Source organism: Dermochelys coriacea, chromosome 1 (genome assembly GCF_009764565.3).
Source record: "Dermochelys coriacea isolate rDerCor1 chromosome 1, rDerCor1.pri.v4, whole genome shotgun sequence".
Lineage (NCBI taxonomy): Eukaryota > Metazoa > Chordata > Testudines > Dermochelyidae > Dermochelys > Dermochelys coriacea.
Window position 1 is genome coordinate 12,999,778 of NC_050068.2, and position 16,949 is coordinate 13,016,726.

At 41.7% G+C, this 16,949-nt stretch overlaps 1 protein-coding gene across 1 annotated transcript in view; it reads left to right on the forward strand.

The window, feature by feature from the left end:
- The window catches only part of UVRAG (UV radiation resistance associated), a 161,972-nt gene that overhangs the window by 120,034 nt on the left and 24,989 nt on the right, over positions 1–16,949 (forward strand). Inside the window, 2 exon segments of the mRNA XM_038403606.2 lie at positions 10,872–10,920; positions 10,923–10,962. Coding sequence (XP_038259534.2) covers positions 10,872–10,920; positions 10,923–10,962 — 89 coding nt within the window.

Sequence of the window (16,949 nt, forward strand, 5' to 3'; positions counted from 1 at the left end):
GAAAATTTTTGTAAAGTTAGACTATCGTGTTTAGTAGTCTGTTTTTTTCCCTGAGACCTCTAATTTGCCCTGTACTGATTTTCTGCATATACAACTAATATATTTTTCCTTATTTTCCTCAAGATTATTTGTTGGAACTCTGTCATCTAGTGCTGAGATGTTTAAGCATCACTGAGCCAAAAACAACTGATGCAATTGAGGAAGTGAAGAGAAAGCAAAATAATTAGAAAATGGCAAAACCCTCTAATTTCATAAATTTACAATTTATACTTATTAACACTTTTAATGTCAGTTACTTGGAATAGTCTGGAATTGAAGGTTCTGTACAAATCCCGGTTCTCTCCTAAATGTACTTTCTTGGTTCAGGGAAGGACTCTGCTGTTACCTTTAAAAGAGTTAATATATATTTTAGTAGTTAAAACCATGGGAGGAGGTATGATTGGTGGATTGGGCATTGAATTGGAATGAGATGTGGGTTCTGTTCTGCCACTGACCTACTGTGTGACCTTGAGCAAATGAATTAATCTCCCTTGCCTATTCCCCTATCACCCTTTGTTTTGTCTATTTAGATTGTTTGCATTGCAGTATTATCTAGGCAACCCAATCATAGACCAGGGCCATTGTGCTATCCATCGCAAATAAACAGAACAAAGACAGTCCTTGCTCCAGAGAGTTTACAATCTAAGTATAAGGCAACAGATTGGCCTAAGGGACAGGGAAGTACAAGGAAATAATGGGACAGTATTGATCACCATGACAGGCAATGGTCTCAATAACTGCCTGTTTTGGTGGTTTTAGGGCCTCACTGTAAAGGGGAGTTTTAAGGAGGGATTTGACAGATAGCGGAAGGGGCTGTTTCACTGTATACACATAGTACTTAGCACAGTGGGCCCCCGTCTTGGCTAGGGTTTAGTTTATAAATTTTAAGTGGTAAATTTAGGAGACAGAGACGTCACAATTCAGTAATGCTCTTTCATTATCAGTGGACATTTGCTGCAGTGGTCCCAAATTGTGGGGCACGCCCCCCCAGGGATGTCAGAGGGGACAAATTTAATTCGCATCCTAAAACAATGGCCCATTTCTACTCATTCTTGTCAAATATAACATGAAGAGGGAAGCCCTGTTGGAATGGGCAACTTTGATGTAGCAATGAAATCTTTGATAGCTGGAAGTTCAATACAGCTGTCAGGACTGCACAAATTCATTCATCTCTACGGTTACTTTTGTCTCCTTCCTTCCTTTGTTTCACCCATGCCTCACACTTCATTGCTCCCCTTCTTGCGTGCTCCTGCTCTATCTTTTTGCCTTCCTTGATGCTTTCTTTTGGACCTACCAGCCACTATCTCCATATGTATCTCTCTTAAAACTCCAATGGCATGGCCTGCTTGTATTACAGGGTCTCATTAACTTACTTTCTGAAGGCATTTAACCTCTATTTGGGTTTTTTCAAATGGCAGTGCTGTTGTTTTTATTTCACTGAGGTTTTAAACTTGGGGTTTTGGTTTTTTCAGTATTTGAGGCTGGGTTAGGGCATGTTGTAAGGAAGAACCTCATTAAATTGCATTAATAAAGGGAAGACTGAGTTGGGAAATGGGACTAAATATGTAGTGACATAACTAATGGCTTTACTACTTCAGCTGAAGGGGTGAGAATTCAAATTATTGAATTTTTTTTTTGCTGTTATTAAAGAGCCTTTTTTTCTGATCCCTGTGGACTATCTGTAGTCTTGTTTTATGTACACATAATATCACCTAGTACTAATTGCAACATTTAAAGCACTTTTTCTGTGTAATTGCCTAAAGATGTCCATACAGAAATAAGAAAAGGAGGACTTGTGGCACCTTAGAGACTAACAAAATTTATTTGAGCATAAGCTTTCGTGAGCTACAGCTCATGAGCTGTAGCTCACGAAAGCTTATGCTCAAATAAATTTGTTAGTCTCTAAGGTGCCACAAGTACTCCTTTTCTTTTTGCGAAATACAGACTAAACACGGCTGCTATACTCTGAAACCATACAGAAATAGATCATGTAGTTTTCCATGGGAAATGGAAAACAGCCCTTTGATACAACAAGACATGCCTAAAAAGAACTGTTAGGGATTTAATTTGACAGATCTCCCAAAATTTGGAAGGTGGGGAAAGATTTTATTTTGCTGCTGGCCCTTTGGTTGGATTGGATCCACGCCGCATTCAGTCTTAAGCCCCATTGCATGTACAAAAACCCTTCCATGCACTCTTAATTTCTTCTGTTAAACTGTACCATAACAGAAGTTGGTACTACAATAAAGAATATCAAGAGCAAGCAGTAGTCTCTCTGTGGAAATGGCTTAGCATGTATCTTCATCTGGAACTCTCTGCTCTGTGTTTCTGTGGATCTGGTTCTATACCAAAGACCCATTTCGTCTTGGTCTGAAGTGCAGCAAAGCAATCGCGTATTAATTTTATTGCTGGTTTTTCTTGTGCGTTGCATAGCAGCAAAGAATACTTCTGGGTCATGTAGTCAGCATGGTTTATGATGTAGACACTTCTATCCATTTCAGCTTGCTGCACCATTCACAAGTACTTGGTCAAATAAGTATGCTAGTGGTGTTTAATTTAGAATTAAAAAGTTTAGAGGCAGGGGTGGGCAAACTTTTTGGCCTGAGGGCCCACATCTGTGTACAGATTGTACAGCAGGCCATGAATGCTCATGAGATTGGCAGTTGGGATGCAGGAGGGGGTGAGCGCTCTGGTGGGCCAGAAATGAGTTCAGGTGTGGGAGGGGGTTCAGACTGGGTCAGGGGGCTGGGTGTGGGGGGGGAAGAGGGTGAGGGCTCTGGGATGGGGCTGTGGATGAGGGGTTTGGGGTGCAGAGGGTGCTTCGGGCTGGGGACCAAGGGGTTTGGTGTGCAGATCAAGGTTGGGGCAAGGGGCTGGGGCAGGGATGGGTGGGGTTCAAAGTGCAGGCTCCCGGCAGCACTTACTGGAAGCAGTGGCATGTCCCGCCTCTGGCTCCTACTGGAGGCATGGTACCGAGTCTCTGCGTGCCGCCCCATCCACAGCCACCGTCTCTGCAGCTCCCATTGGGCACGGTTTCCCAGCCAGTGATCACTTGGGAGGGAGGTATCACTTGGGGTGGGGCTGTGTGCGGAGTCCCCTTGTCCTGGCTGCCCATACCCATAGGAAGCCGGAGGGGGAACAGTCTGCTACTTCTGGCACCTGCCCGGAAAGGCCCGGACCCTGCTCGCCGGCTAGAGCACAGAGCTGGCAAGCCCCTCGTTGGGAGCTCAAGGGTCCCGCTTAAAAGGTCCGACAGGCCAGACATGGCTGTGGACCAATAGTTTGTCCACCATGGTTTAGAGAGAGGTTGATCAAACTTCAGGAAGTATTAGTGGTCTTTTTGTTTGTTTACCAAATGGAACACCCTTAAATTTATACTTCGGCTTAGAAATTTTAAGTTCAAAGCTAAGATCGGCAAATACCATAAGAGAGGAAAATCAGTGGGTGGAATTCATCCCATTGTAAAAGCACTTAAATAGGAATTAACGGTCTATACCCCTCGTACTGGTCCTGTACACTGTAGTAAATCTGACCCCAGAAACAGCAGTTCATCAGCCTCACTGCTTGCATACCTGTGAATATTAAGATTAAAATGAAAACAAAATCCTCAGGATTCAAGGGCCTTAAAGACTTGCCAACACCTCACAAAACCTTAGATGGCTTAGATCCTGATTATTGGGAAAGACCAAGAAACTAAGGACTGTTCTACTCGAGAAACTGGTGGTTTAGTAAGTCATAAAAATAATCAGATCCCTAAGTAACATTAATGTACTGGCAAATTTTCTACTGTAGATGTAGTTATATTGGCAAAAATGTGTTTGTATTGCTTACTTTGTTGGGGAACACCAGTTTGTAGTTTGCTGGTATAGCTGTGGCTGGCAAACCTTTTCTAGTATAGACAGGCCTAAGGCACTTGGATTTCCAGATTTAAACATTTCAGTGTTACTAGTGGTGAGTCCTTTAGTAGCAAGTTCTCTTCCCCTGCTGGTCAAGCAAGCCCTACTTTACGGACATAGCAGGTATAGTAGAAAGCTAATTTCTTTACAAAAACATGGGGCGTTCACAAGCGTGTATTTTTAATTGGTCACTTTGATTCTTGATTTTGTTAGGAAAACGTTAAGAGTAAAAATTTTGGTATAAGATCCCCAGGACCCTGGAAAACTAAATTCTGATTGTTATACTTTGCATTTCTTTTTATTGCTTCGATAAATTGCATGAAAATGTACCTTAGGTCTGTGGATTTTATCATCACATTGCTTGCTCTCTGCTTGAAGTTTGATTACTTAATGGTTGTACTTTTCTCTGGAGCTGTAAAATACTATATACTTGTTACCTATTTTTATTCATTTTTATTCTTAATTATCAAATCTTTAGGTTTACTTTAAAATATTCATACACTTGTCACGTGACTTGTCACACAACACCAGGACTTTCCTTAACTTTCAAAAGAACCTTCCTCCATTAAGTCACAAACTATAAAGGAATTTAGTAGATTGGTAATTCCCAGGGGTGCTCTGAATATCGCTCCTATTCTTGTGAAAGGATTGTGGATCTTAAATTGCCACAAGTGATTAGGACTACATTTTTTTATCTCCTCTGAAAAACAGTACCTCATCACTGCCTCTCTGCATCATGCTGGGTTGTTGGTTCACAACTGAAATTTAGTTCCTTTCTACTACTTGATTCCTTCCTTAGCAAAAACAGATTATTACCCCTTGCTCTGTACTTGCAATCTAGACAAGAGTACAGGAGATGGATTTATGTCATTATACATAAGTTGGTGTGGCCCATGGACTCCTTGGTCCCAACTGGCAGAGAGCACAGGGTTATACAAGGATCCTTTGTGTCAGATATATGCATAATAGTTCACAAAGGGTGGCATGTGAGGTTGCTATCAAGAGCCAGTAGCCCACTGGTCCTCATAATCAGATCCCACCATCAACCTCAGCCTGGACCAGTCCCACACAAGAGATCCACTTCCTGGACACTACGGTGCTAATAAGCGATGGTCACATAAACACCACCCTATATCGGAAACCTACTGACCGCTATTCCTACCTACATGCCTCTAGCTTTCATCCAGATCATACACTCGATCCATTGTCTACAGCCAAGCACTACGATATAACCGCATTTGCTCCAACCCCTCAGACAGAGACAAACCACCTACAAGATCTCTATCATGCATTCCTACAACTACAATACCCACCTGCTGAAGTGAAGAAACAGATTGACAGAGCCAGAAGAGTACCCAGAAGTCCCCTACTACAGGACAGGCCCAACAAAGAAAATAACAGAACGCCACTAGCCATCACCTTCAGCCCCCAACTAAAACCTCTCCAACGCATCATCAAGGATCTACAACCTATCCTAAGGACGACCCATCACTCTCACAGATCTTGGGAGACAGACCAGTCCTTGCTTACAGACAGCCCCCCAATCTGAAGCAAATACTCACCAGCAAGCACACACCACACAACAGAACCACTAACCCAGGAACCTGTCCTTGCAACAAAGCCCGTTGCCAACTCTGTCCACATATCTATTCAGGGGATACCATCATAGGGCCTAATCACATCAGCCACACTATCAGAGGCTCGTTCACCTGCGCATCTACCAATGTGATATATGCCATCATGTGCCAGCAATGCCCCTCTGCCATGTACATTGGCCAAACTGGACAGTCTCTACGTAAAAGAATGAATGGACACAAATCAGACGTCAAGAATTATAACTTTCAAAAACCAGTGGAGAAACACTTCAATCTCTCTGGTCACCTCGATCACAGACCTAAGAGTGGCTATACTTCAACAAAAAAGCTTCAAAAACAGACTCCAACGAGAGACTGCTGAATTGGAATTAATTTGCAAACTGGATACAATTAATTTAGGCTTGAATAGAGACTGGGAATGGATGAGTCATTACACAAAGTAAAACTATTCCCCATGGTATTTCTCCCTCCCCCCCGACCCCCCACTGTTCCTCTGATATTCTTGTTAACTGCTGGAATTAGCCTACCTTGCGTGTAACAATGAAGGTTTTCCTCCTCTCTCCCCCCCCCCCCGCTGCTGGTGATGGCTTATCTTAAGTGATCACTCTCCTTACAGTGTGTATGATAAACCCATTGTTTCATGTTCTCTGCGTGTGTGTGTGTATATAAATCTCCCCTCTGTTTTTTCCACCAATGCATCCGATGAAGTGAGCTGTAGCTCACGAAAGCTTATGCTCTAATAAATTGTTAGTCTCTAAGGTGCCACAAGTACTCCTTTTCTTTTTGCGAATACAGACTAACACGGCTGCTACTCTGAAACCTGTCATAATCAGATATATGTACAGATAATCTTAAATCATAAAACCATAAGACTGGAAGGGACCTCAGTAGCCACCTAGTGCAGTCCCCTGCATGGAGGCAGGACTAAGTATTTAGATTTATAGGTGTTTATCTAACCTGTTCTTTAAAACCTCCAGTGATGGAGATTCCACAGCCTCCCCAGGTAACTTTTTCTAGTGCTTAATACCCTGACAACTGGGAACTTTTCCTGAAGTCTAACCTAAATCACCCTTGCAGCAATTAAAGACCATTACTACTTCTCCTGTTTTCAGTGGTTAAGGGGAACAATTTATCACCCTCCCCTTTAGAACAACCTTTTATGTTCTTGAAGACTGTCGCCCCCCTCAGTCTTTTATCCAAGTAAACAAACCTAGTTTTTAAATTTTAAACAATAGGTCATGTTTTCTAGCTCTTTAATCATTTTAGTTGCTCTCCTCTGGACTTTCTCCAGTTTGTCCACATCTTCCCAAAGTGTGGGTGCCTAGAACTGGACACAGCCCCTTCAGCTGAGGCCTAATCAGCTCTGAGTAGAGTGGAGGAATTTCTATGTACGTCTTGTTCAGAATTCTGCTGCCAATACATCCCAGAATGAAGTTTGCTTTTTTTTTTTTGCGCAACAGTGTTACATTGTTGACTGATGCTTTGTTTTTGATCCTCTATAAACCACCCCTCCCACTCCCATCCCCTGGTCTTTTTCTGCAGTAAATCCTTCTAGGAAATAATTTCCCATTTTGTATTTATGTAGTTGATTATTTCTTCCTAAGTGTGGTACTGTGCATTAGTCCTTTATTGAATTGCATCCTGTTTATTTCAGACCATTTTTAGTTCTTCCCATTTATTCCCAATACTACTTGTTGTGGTATACAGACATTTAGATGTTTGTTAGATTTTTCCTTTTTATTCCCTCTTGTATGTCCTTTGTCCTTGCATTTAAGTAGTTAAGTATCTATACTGAAAATTGGATGTTGGAGTTAGGGCAGGTCACCAGAAGGTGACATTCCTTGGAAATGTTCTATTCAGGCAGGAGGGAAGACACCTATCCCGTCTGGCCATTTGTGTATGCCTCACAATGTAGGCTTGTTTGCATACTGGGCCACATACAATTATGAGGTTGTAAAAACTGCAGGAGGAAATCTACAGGAAGGGAGATGTATAAAAGACAAAAATTGTTCTGGTATATCTTGGAATGTAAAGGGATGCACTGAATCCTTCATTGAGGCCAACTTTTAAAATAACTAATGACATCTAGAAGAATTCTTGCCAGGGGTTAATGCTTGAGTTATCACAAAATCTAAAGTAGCCAAAATATATTTAACAGCTGTACTTCATATTTACCTTAGCACATTTCAAAGACGATGAATTATTCAGATGGAGTAGAAAGGAAGACTTGTACTAGCAAGACCTGTTTTCTGCTGCATGCTTATTTCAAGCAACGTACCACTTCCTGAAGATAAAGAAACTGACTGTGTCGAATTTTGTTACAATGTATAGGGTCCAGCAAGTTCAAATTGGTTTTAAAAAATCAGCAAATGATGCCTACAGTTATTCTTATAGGTCAGAAATGTTAATTTATATTTTTAATACTCCTAAACCACTGACAGAAGTTGTATATGTAGATACAAAGAGATAACATATGATACCAAATAGATAATAATAGATGCCATAATTTCCAAGCAGCCATGTGGTCATTGCATACCTTCTGCAAGATGGTAAAAGCAATTATGCAAGCTTTTACCAAGCTTTTTTTCTTCTGATGGTATTCCTAACTAAAGAAATTTAAGTAGGATTGAAAGTCCACAAGTATAGTGACACTTGCCAGATGTAACTTCAGTTAATCTTCTGCAATATTGACCATAAATATCTAATGGTAAAAGATTCTACATACTGAACTAACTAGAAATAATGAAATTTGCTCCATCAGATGTCTTGCTAAGGCTCTGTACTGTAGTATGGCAGATTTTAATCCCGCATGGAGTTTGCAGTACAACATATCTGCTTAAGAAAAGGCCAGACTTTTAACATGGGCCCAACTGGAAGACTGTTCAGTGGCATTTATGAATTAACTTGATTATAAAATTGAGTTAGAGTGCTATTGTCCGTATTTAATTTTGGAGAGTCTTTCTTATCTACAGTCTTCTGATCTTGACTATTCAAAATGGGTGCATGCCTGCCTTAAAGGGAAAAATCCCTTAATCCTGTCCTTTTATGTCATGAAACCTTAGAATTTAAGAGTGACTTAAAAATTTGGGTATTTTGCAAACATTTGGGTGTGATAGTAAGGTCCAAATGTAATGTCATTAGCATTTTTTGTTAGTTTTAATATTTTCCTTTGCTCCAGGCTAGTTCTTTGTTTAGCCAAATCCAGTGTAATCCTACCAGGAGAGTGTGGATCATTTGGTAATTTACATTGTATGGTGGTTTTAATCCAGGTTCTGTCACCGGAGTGGAAGGTATGCATTACAGCCCACCATAGTACATAATTTATGTCCATATGGAAATAATAAACTCTGCATTAAGTGGCCTCCTGTCACACAATCCAGTATTGGGAATTTATTTTTTCCAAAGCAATTTTTTTCCTTCTTAAATGCAGATGACAATAGAAATAATTCTCAGTGCCAAGATTTTAAGAACAAAAAGTTGTATTTTAAAAAAAGAAAACTAGCAAATAAGAATTATTTGCTGATTTGAGCATACTCGATCTCCATTGTTTCCCAAGGTATGCTGCAATTCAACAAAATATTTAAGCAGGTGTGTAATTTTAAATATGTGAGGAATGTCTTTAACTTCAGTGAGGCTTACTTGCATGCTTAAATACCTTACTGAATCAGTGCCTATGTGCAGGTGCAAAAGCAGTTATTTCTCAGAAATGCAGGGATTTTTTTAATATGACTTTGAATCCTACTTATGGCAATGTTCATTAAATGTAAACATCATTTATCAAACTGAGACTGGCTTATTCCAACAGATTGTGTTCTAAAAGTTTAATTTTAGGAATGTCTTTCCTAGTACAATCCAGGGCAAGAGGATAAATTTGACTCCAGAAGCTTCCCTAAAGGTTTAAAATGTAGGAACAAACATTGAGTATTAACTTCTAGGAAACTGCTATAGCAAAATGCAATGCAGAGTAGTGTTTAACAGGTTTAATAAGCACAAATACTTAACAGTGTAATTTTAAAAATATTGCATCTATTGTGTAATAAGGCATTTAGTGTGCTAGAAGTGATGGATTTTTTTCTTCTGATAGAGGCTGTTCAAGACCAGATACCCAGATAGTAGTTTAATTGGATTATGGCATGTAGGTTACATATTTAGATTTATCCAGCATTGTCGACTCAGAGTTCATTGTCTAAAATATTCTTACAGCCTCTCAACTCCTCTCCCCTCCCCCCCAATTCCCCACTGTCAAGTTGAGTGTGTTAACAAATGACTACTCAACTTAATTTGTATAACTGAAGGTAGTTTCTACAAATGCAAACTTGATTAAGACCCTAATGGTCTTCATAATCCAAAGGCACTAATCCTAAAAGGCCCTGATTTTTAGTTTCAGGACCACTAATAATTTTCCAAGTGGATAGTTAGTATTTTCTAGTCACTGACATTATGCTAGCTAACAGTCTATGCTTCAGTTTCTGATTTATCAGAGAGAGAGGATTGAAGCATTTCACAATCTGATAAGAAACAGTGCACGTAACCATGAGCCTCTTGTATCAGTTTAAACACACATGAGAGTTATACTTTGATCAAGTAATCTTTAGGTGAGCTGTCAGGAAACACTTTTTCCCCTGTTTTTATTACTTTAAACTACGTTGTGCTACAGTGTATCTCTATCTCTATTTGCGATGCCAAGTTTGACAGAACTAGTAGGTAGTGCGTCTGCAGTGAAATAGACACAATATAGCCTTACCTAATTTTGTTGATTATAATAGATCACAAGGAGTCATTTCAGTGGCACGTATGGGGGAATTACCTACAGGGTTAACTATCAAAACTGATGATGCTGGGTTAATTTCTAACACGCTATACCAAAATTATGTCTCATACTGGTTTAGCATAGAATTAGTTTGAGAATACCCATGTGTAAACAATGAAAATATCTGCTTTTTTAAAGCTATGAATGTAGGAATGCACTACTGAAATATAAGCCCTGGCCCATGTTTTATCAGCCTATTTTACAAAGAGAGCACATTCATGCTGTATGCAGGAAACAAAGTAGTTAGAATATGTAACAAGGATTAATGATCAGATGAGTGATTATTTTATCCATGTCATCGAGGGGTTTTCTAACTCATTATTGTGGGGATTCAGTTTACATTTAAAATATTCCTAACTAAAGGAGAGCATATTTATTATTCTCCCTTTTCCCCATTTTGAATTGATTGGTTATCCTTCAGTTCTAATTTGCAAAGCTAGTAAATTACTATGCAGCTTTTATTCTCCCACCTTTGACATACAGTCTAGTGCTCAGCAGGCCCTACTAATTCTAACAATTCTTTCTTTGTAGCTTAGATATCAACATGGATTGGGTACTCCAGACCTAAGGCAAACTCTTCCTACCTGAAAAACTTCATGGAGCATGGGCTAATGGTCAGATGGTAAGTGCCTCGGTTTCACCAATTAACGCAAGTAATACAAAAGCAGGGAGAACACAGTGAGGGCTACGGCGATTGTCACAGAGAATGAAGCTTTGGAACCAAAAATGAAGCTGGTGAGGATATCTTAGTCAGCCAGAGCCCCGTGGCCTGATTGTTGCCAATACATACATTGTAAAGAGGGAGGAGCATTTAATTACATACAAGAGCAATGTCAAGAGGTTCCAGATCAGTTATTTTTCTGACAAGAAGAGGAGATCTAAAAAATGTCAGACTGTAAAGTGATACTAGGAGCTAAGATTGTGGAGCAGCATAGATTGCTTGTAATGGACTTTTGAGTGAAAAGGCTAGTGGGGAAACAAAATGAGCTGCGGAACAAAGGCTAAAGTGGTGGAGGCTTGTGGATAGGGAAGTCAGTCTGAGATTTAAGGAAGAGGTTCCATGGAGATTGGACAATGACTGACCCTGATACCATCTAGGCTTGGGGGGAAATATCCAAACATGTTACAGAAAGGGCACAAGCTGCTTGTGGTCAGCAAAAGGAGGATAATTTCATGGCATTGAAATGTGGTGGTGGTAGTGTCAACTATGTATAGGAGGCCAGTAATGAAGGAGGAAAAAGGGTTTAAGTAATGACAGAAAACAGTGGAAAGTTACGAAGAATACAAGCTGGTAAAGAAATAGTAAAAAGAGTGATTGTGGAAAGTAAGGGTCAGGCATTTAAAGCCTTATATGCAAGAGTACTAAAGAAGAAAGGGGTAAAATAAATATATAGATTGTGCAAAGAAGCACAGAGCACTTGAGCTGTGAAGTGGGTCAACATGAAAATGGAAAAGTACTGGTGTAGGAAGGTGGGATCATTAGGACGTGGCAGTGCTTTTATGAGAAACTGCTCAGTGAAGAAAATGCGAAGAACCATTGAGGGGAAGTAAGAGCAAGCACCATCCTCATAAGACCTATTACCATGGTGGAGATGATGAAATGTGGGCAAGCAGCAAGACCTGACAGTTCGCCATTTGAGGCATTAAAGTATTAGTCCGTGAGGGAATGGTGGTTTACTTTTTCAGCTTCATTCACAACTGGAAAAATGCCTGAGTAGGGGAAAAGCACATTGGTATCTACCTTCAAGCATAAAGGAAATATGCAAGAATGTAGCAATTACTGACCCATCAAGTTAATGAGTCACACATGGAAATGGCTGGAAAGAATTATCAAGGAAAGATTCCATGAGGAACTGGAGCATCGACGAACTGACAATTTGGGTTTATGCCAGGAATGTTGTCAGTGGATGCAGTGTTTGCACCTGAATATTGTAGGAGAAGTATAGGGAGAAACTCAAGGAATTGCACTTAGTGGTTTTGGATTTAGAGCAGACTTATGACAGAGTTCCTAGAGAATTGTTATTGTGGTGCCTGCAGTCATGCTCTCTGCTGGAGACGTGTTCAGACTATCATAGACACACATGAGGGTAGCACAACAATAGTGAGAAGCAGCTGTGGCTACAGGGAGTCATTTGCTGTGAGGGTATGTCTGCATCAAGGATCAGCCTTAAACCCATCCCCGTTTGATTTGTAATGGACTCCTTGACCTAAGAAATTAGGGGAAGAGGCTCCATGGAGCATGGTTTTCACTGATAACATGTTCTGAAGATAAATATGAACTAGAAAAAAACCTAGAATCATGGCTAGGTACTTCGGAAAGTGCTTGGTTGTGATTTTCCTAACATCACATTGACTGCTTGATAAATGTTTTATTTGCCTTCAAAGTCTTTTATGTTTAATGGGTAAGTAAAATAAATTCTGAACTGTAATCTAACCCCATTGTGCCACTTTGGCACAGGAAAAAAAGTGAGATAGCACAATCATCTTAGCTGAGGATTTACTTACTGTTATTTATAATAAAGCTCCTTTACATCACTCTGGCAATGTAAAGAAGCCTTAAAACTTTACAGGTTTTGTGCTCCTGGAGGAATTGACTGAGAATGGGAACAGTTAACTAATAGGAACGTTAACAATGTTACTATGTAGGCAGGCTGCTACATTTTTGCCTCAGAGAATGAAATCAGTTAACTAATAATAGGAACGTTAACAATGTTACTATGTAGGCAGGCTGCTACATTTTTGCCTCAGAGAATGAAATCAATTAACTGTTAATGGAGCTATTGACAATGTTTTTTTCACATCAAGAATTGTTTTATTTCAAACATTGAAACAGTTTTGTAGGAATTCACAAGCAGACACTTATTCTTCCATACCTTATCCTCTTTCAAGCAAAAACTGGCTGAATTTTGTTTCAATCCAATTCCTGTTATCGGCTATAAAATGAGCCTCCAGGCAATTTAAGGGATAGCACTGGCTGACTGCATTTCCAACCCTGGCAAAACAGCTGCTTGCTTCGTTGCAATAAAAAAATATAGGCAGGCAGGCTGTTACATTTCTGCCTCGGGACAGAGCCTGCCTTATGCCTAACAATGATATAAATGGTCACCTTTCTTAAACAGCATCACAGGGTATAATTGAAGAAAATGGCTTATGAATCAACTGGCAAAAGATGGAATACTGTCATGCTTCATTGAGGGGGCAATGACAATCCAGTAAAACAAGATGGTGTGGGGTAGTCTGTGCAACAATTTAAATATCTTGCTTCAGTGTTGAGTAGTGATGGGAATGTGGATGCAGGTTTAGGAGCCACAGAAAGAGCACTTAACATAAATGGAGAGAGTTGATGGGAATTTTCTGCCATAAGAATATACCAAGTAAATTATAGAGCAAAATGCATATGATCATGATTAGACCAGTCATGAAGTAAGGGTCAGAATGCCAACCAGTGAAGAATAGAGAGAACTACTACTTCACACTGCCAAATGAGAATGCATAGATGGATACTGGGTAAGACTAGAGCTGATAGACTATGAAATGAAATGGTATGAGCCATGATGCAAGTAACCCCTATTATGGAAAAGCTGAGGGAGCATCACACGAGATGGCTATTAGGCAGGATGGTCAGGAGCGCAACCCTTTGCTCTGGGTGTGTCTCAACCTCTGACTAGATGGTTCAGAAGCTGGAGCTGGACAACTAGATGGATCACTCAATAATTGCTCTGTTCTGTTCGTTCCCTCTGAAGCATCTGGCACTGGCCACTGTTGGAAGACAGGTTCCTAGGCTAGATAGACCATTGGTCTGACCCAGTATGGCCATTCTTATGATGTCTGGGTCATGTGAAATGATGAAATTTTGGATATGTTGGCTATAGTAAAGAGCGAGTAGTCATGGGCCAAAGAACACAAGGAAGACCTAGAAAAAGGTGGTTCGACAGGATGAAGGTTGTTTTTGAAGATGCATTTAAGTGTGTTAGGAGACTAACGAGCTGCTGACCCTAACTGATGGGACAAGGCGAAGAAAAAGAAAGTAGGTGGATAATATCTCCACAGGAATTTAAAATTTGTTTATGTACTTTGTAACTCCTTTACTTTGTCAGGCAATGCACAGTCAACCTGTGGAACTCCTTGCCAGGGGATGTTGTGAAGGTCAAGACCATAACAGGGTTAAAAAAAAATAAACTCGATAAGTTCATTGAGGCTAGGTCCATCAATGGCTATTAGGCAGGATGGGCAGGGATGACGTCCTTACCGTCTGTTTGCCAGAAGCTGGGAATGCGCGATAGGGGATGGATCACGCGATTACCTGTTCTGTTCATTCCCTCTGGGGCACTTAGCATTGGCTGCTGTCGGAAGATAGGTTGGAGGTTCCACGACCACCACTCCCAAGAGGAGAAGGCGGGTGGTGGTGGTCGGGGACTCTCTCCTCCGGGGGACTGAGTCATCTATCTGCCGCCCTGACCGGGAAAACCGAGAAGTCTGCTGCTTGCCAGGGGCTAAGATTCGTGATGTGACGGAGAGACTGCCGAGACTCATCAAGCCCTCGGATCGCTACCCCTTCCTGCTTCTCCACGTGGGCACCAATGATACTGCCAAGAATGACCTTGAGCGGATCACTGCGGACTATGTGGCTCTGGGAAGAAGGATAAAGGAGTTGGAGGCGCAAGTGGTGTTCTCGTCCATCCTCCCCGTGGAAGGAAAAGGCCTGGGTAGGGACCGTCGAATCGTGGAGGTCAACGAATGGCTACGCAGGTGGTGTCGGAGAGAAGGCTTTGGATTCTTTGACCATGGGATGGTGTTCCATGAAGGAGGAGTGCTGGGCAGAGACGGGCTCCATCTTACGAAGAGAGGGAAGAACATCTTTGCCAGCAGGCTGGCTAACCTAGTGAGGAGGGCTTTAAACTAGGTTCACCGGGGGAAGGAGACCAAAGCCCTGAGGTAAGTGGGAAAGCGGGATACCGGGAGGAAGCACAGGCAGGAAGGTCTGTGAGGGGAGGGCTCCTGCCTCATACTGGGAATGAGGGGCGATCAACAGGTTATCTCAAGTGCTTATATACAAATGCACAAAGCCTTGGAAACAAGCAGGGAGAACTGGAGGTCCTGGTGATGTCAAGGAATTATGACGTGATTGGAATAACAGAGACTTGGTGGGATAACTCACATGACTGGAGTACAGTCATGGATGGTTATAAACTGTTCAGGAAGGACAGGCAGGGCAGAAAAGGTGGGGGAGTAGCACTGTATGTAAGGGAGCAGTATGACTGCTCAGAGCTCCGGTACGAAACTGTGGAAAAACCTGAGTGTCTCTGGATTAAGTTTAGAAGTGTGTGCAACAAGAGTGATGTCATGGTGGGAGTCTGCTATAGACCACCGGACCAGGGGATGAGGTGGATGAGGCTTTCTTCCGGCAACTCACGGAAGCTACTAGATCGCATGCCCTGATTCTCATGGGTGACTTTAATTTTCCTGATATCTGCTGGGAGAGCAATACAGCGGTGCATAGACAATCCAGGAAGTTTTTGGAAAGCGTAGGGGACAATTTCCTGGTGCAAGTGCTAGGGGAGCCAACTAGGGGGAGCGCTTTTCTTGACCTGCTGCTCACAAACCGGGTAGAATTAGTGGGGGAAGCAAAAGTGGATGGGAATCTGGGAGGCAGTGACCATGAGTTGGTTGAGTTCAGGATCCTGACGCAGGGAAGAAAGGTAAGCAGCAGGATACGGACCCTGGACTTCAGGAAAGCAGACTTTGACTCCCTCAGGGAACAGATGGCCAGGATCCCCTGGGGGACTAACATGAAAGGGAAGGGAGTCCAGGAGAGCTGGCTGTATTTCAAGGAATCCCTGTTGAGGTTACAGGACAAACCATCCCGATGACTCGAAAGAATAGTAAATATGGCAGGCGACCAGCTTGGCTTAATGGTGAAATCCTAGCGGATCTTAAACATAAAAAGAAGCTTACAAGAAGTGGAAGCTTGGACATATGACCAGGGAAGAGTATAAAAATATTGCTCGGGCATGTAGGAAAGATATCAGGAGGGCCAAATCGCACCTGGAGCTGCAGCTAGCAAGAGATGTCAAGAGTAACAAGAAGGGTTTCTTCAGGTATGTTGGCAACAAGAAGAAAGCCAAGGAAAGTGTGGGCCCCTTACTGAATGAGGGAGGCAAGCTAGTGACAGAGGATGTGGAAAAAGCTAATGTACTCAATGCTTTTTTTGCCTCTGTTTTCACTAACAAGGTCAGCTCCCAGACTGCTGTGCTGGGCAACACAAAATGGGGAAGAGATGGCCAGCCCTCTGTAGAGATAGAGGTGGTTAGGGACTATTTAGAAAAGCTGGACGTGCACAAGTCCATGGGCCGGACGAATTGCATCCGAGAGTGCTGAAGGAATTTGCGGCTGTGATTGCAGAGCCCTTGGCCATTATCTTTGAAAACTCGTGGCGAAAGGGGGAAGTCCCGGATGACTGGAAAAAGGCTAATGTAGTGCCCATCTTTAAAAAAGGGAAGAAGGAGGATCCTGGGAACTACAGGCCGGTCAGCCTAACCTCAGTCCCTGGAAAAATCATGGAGCAGGTCCTCAAAGAATCAATCCTGAAGCACTTAGAGGAGAGGAAAG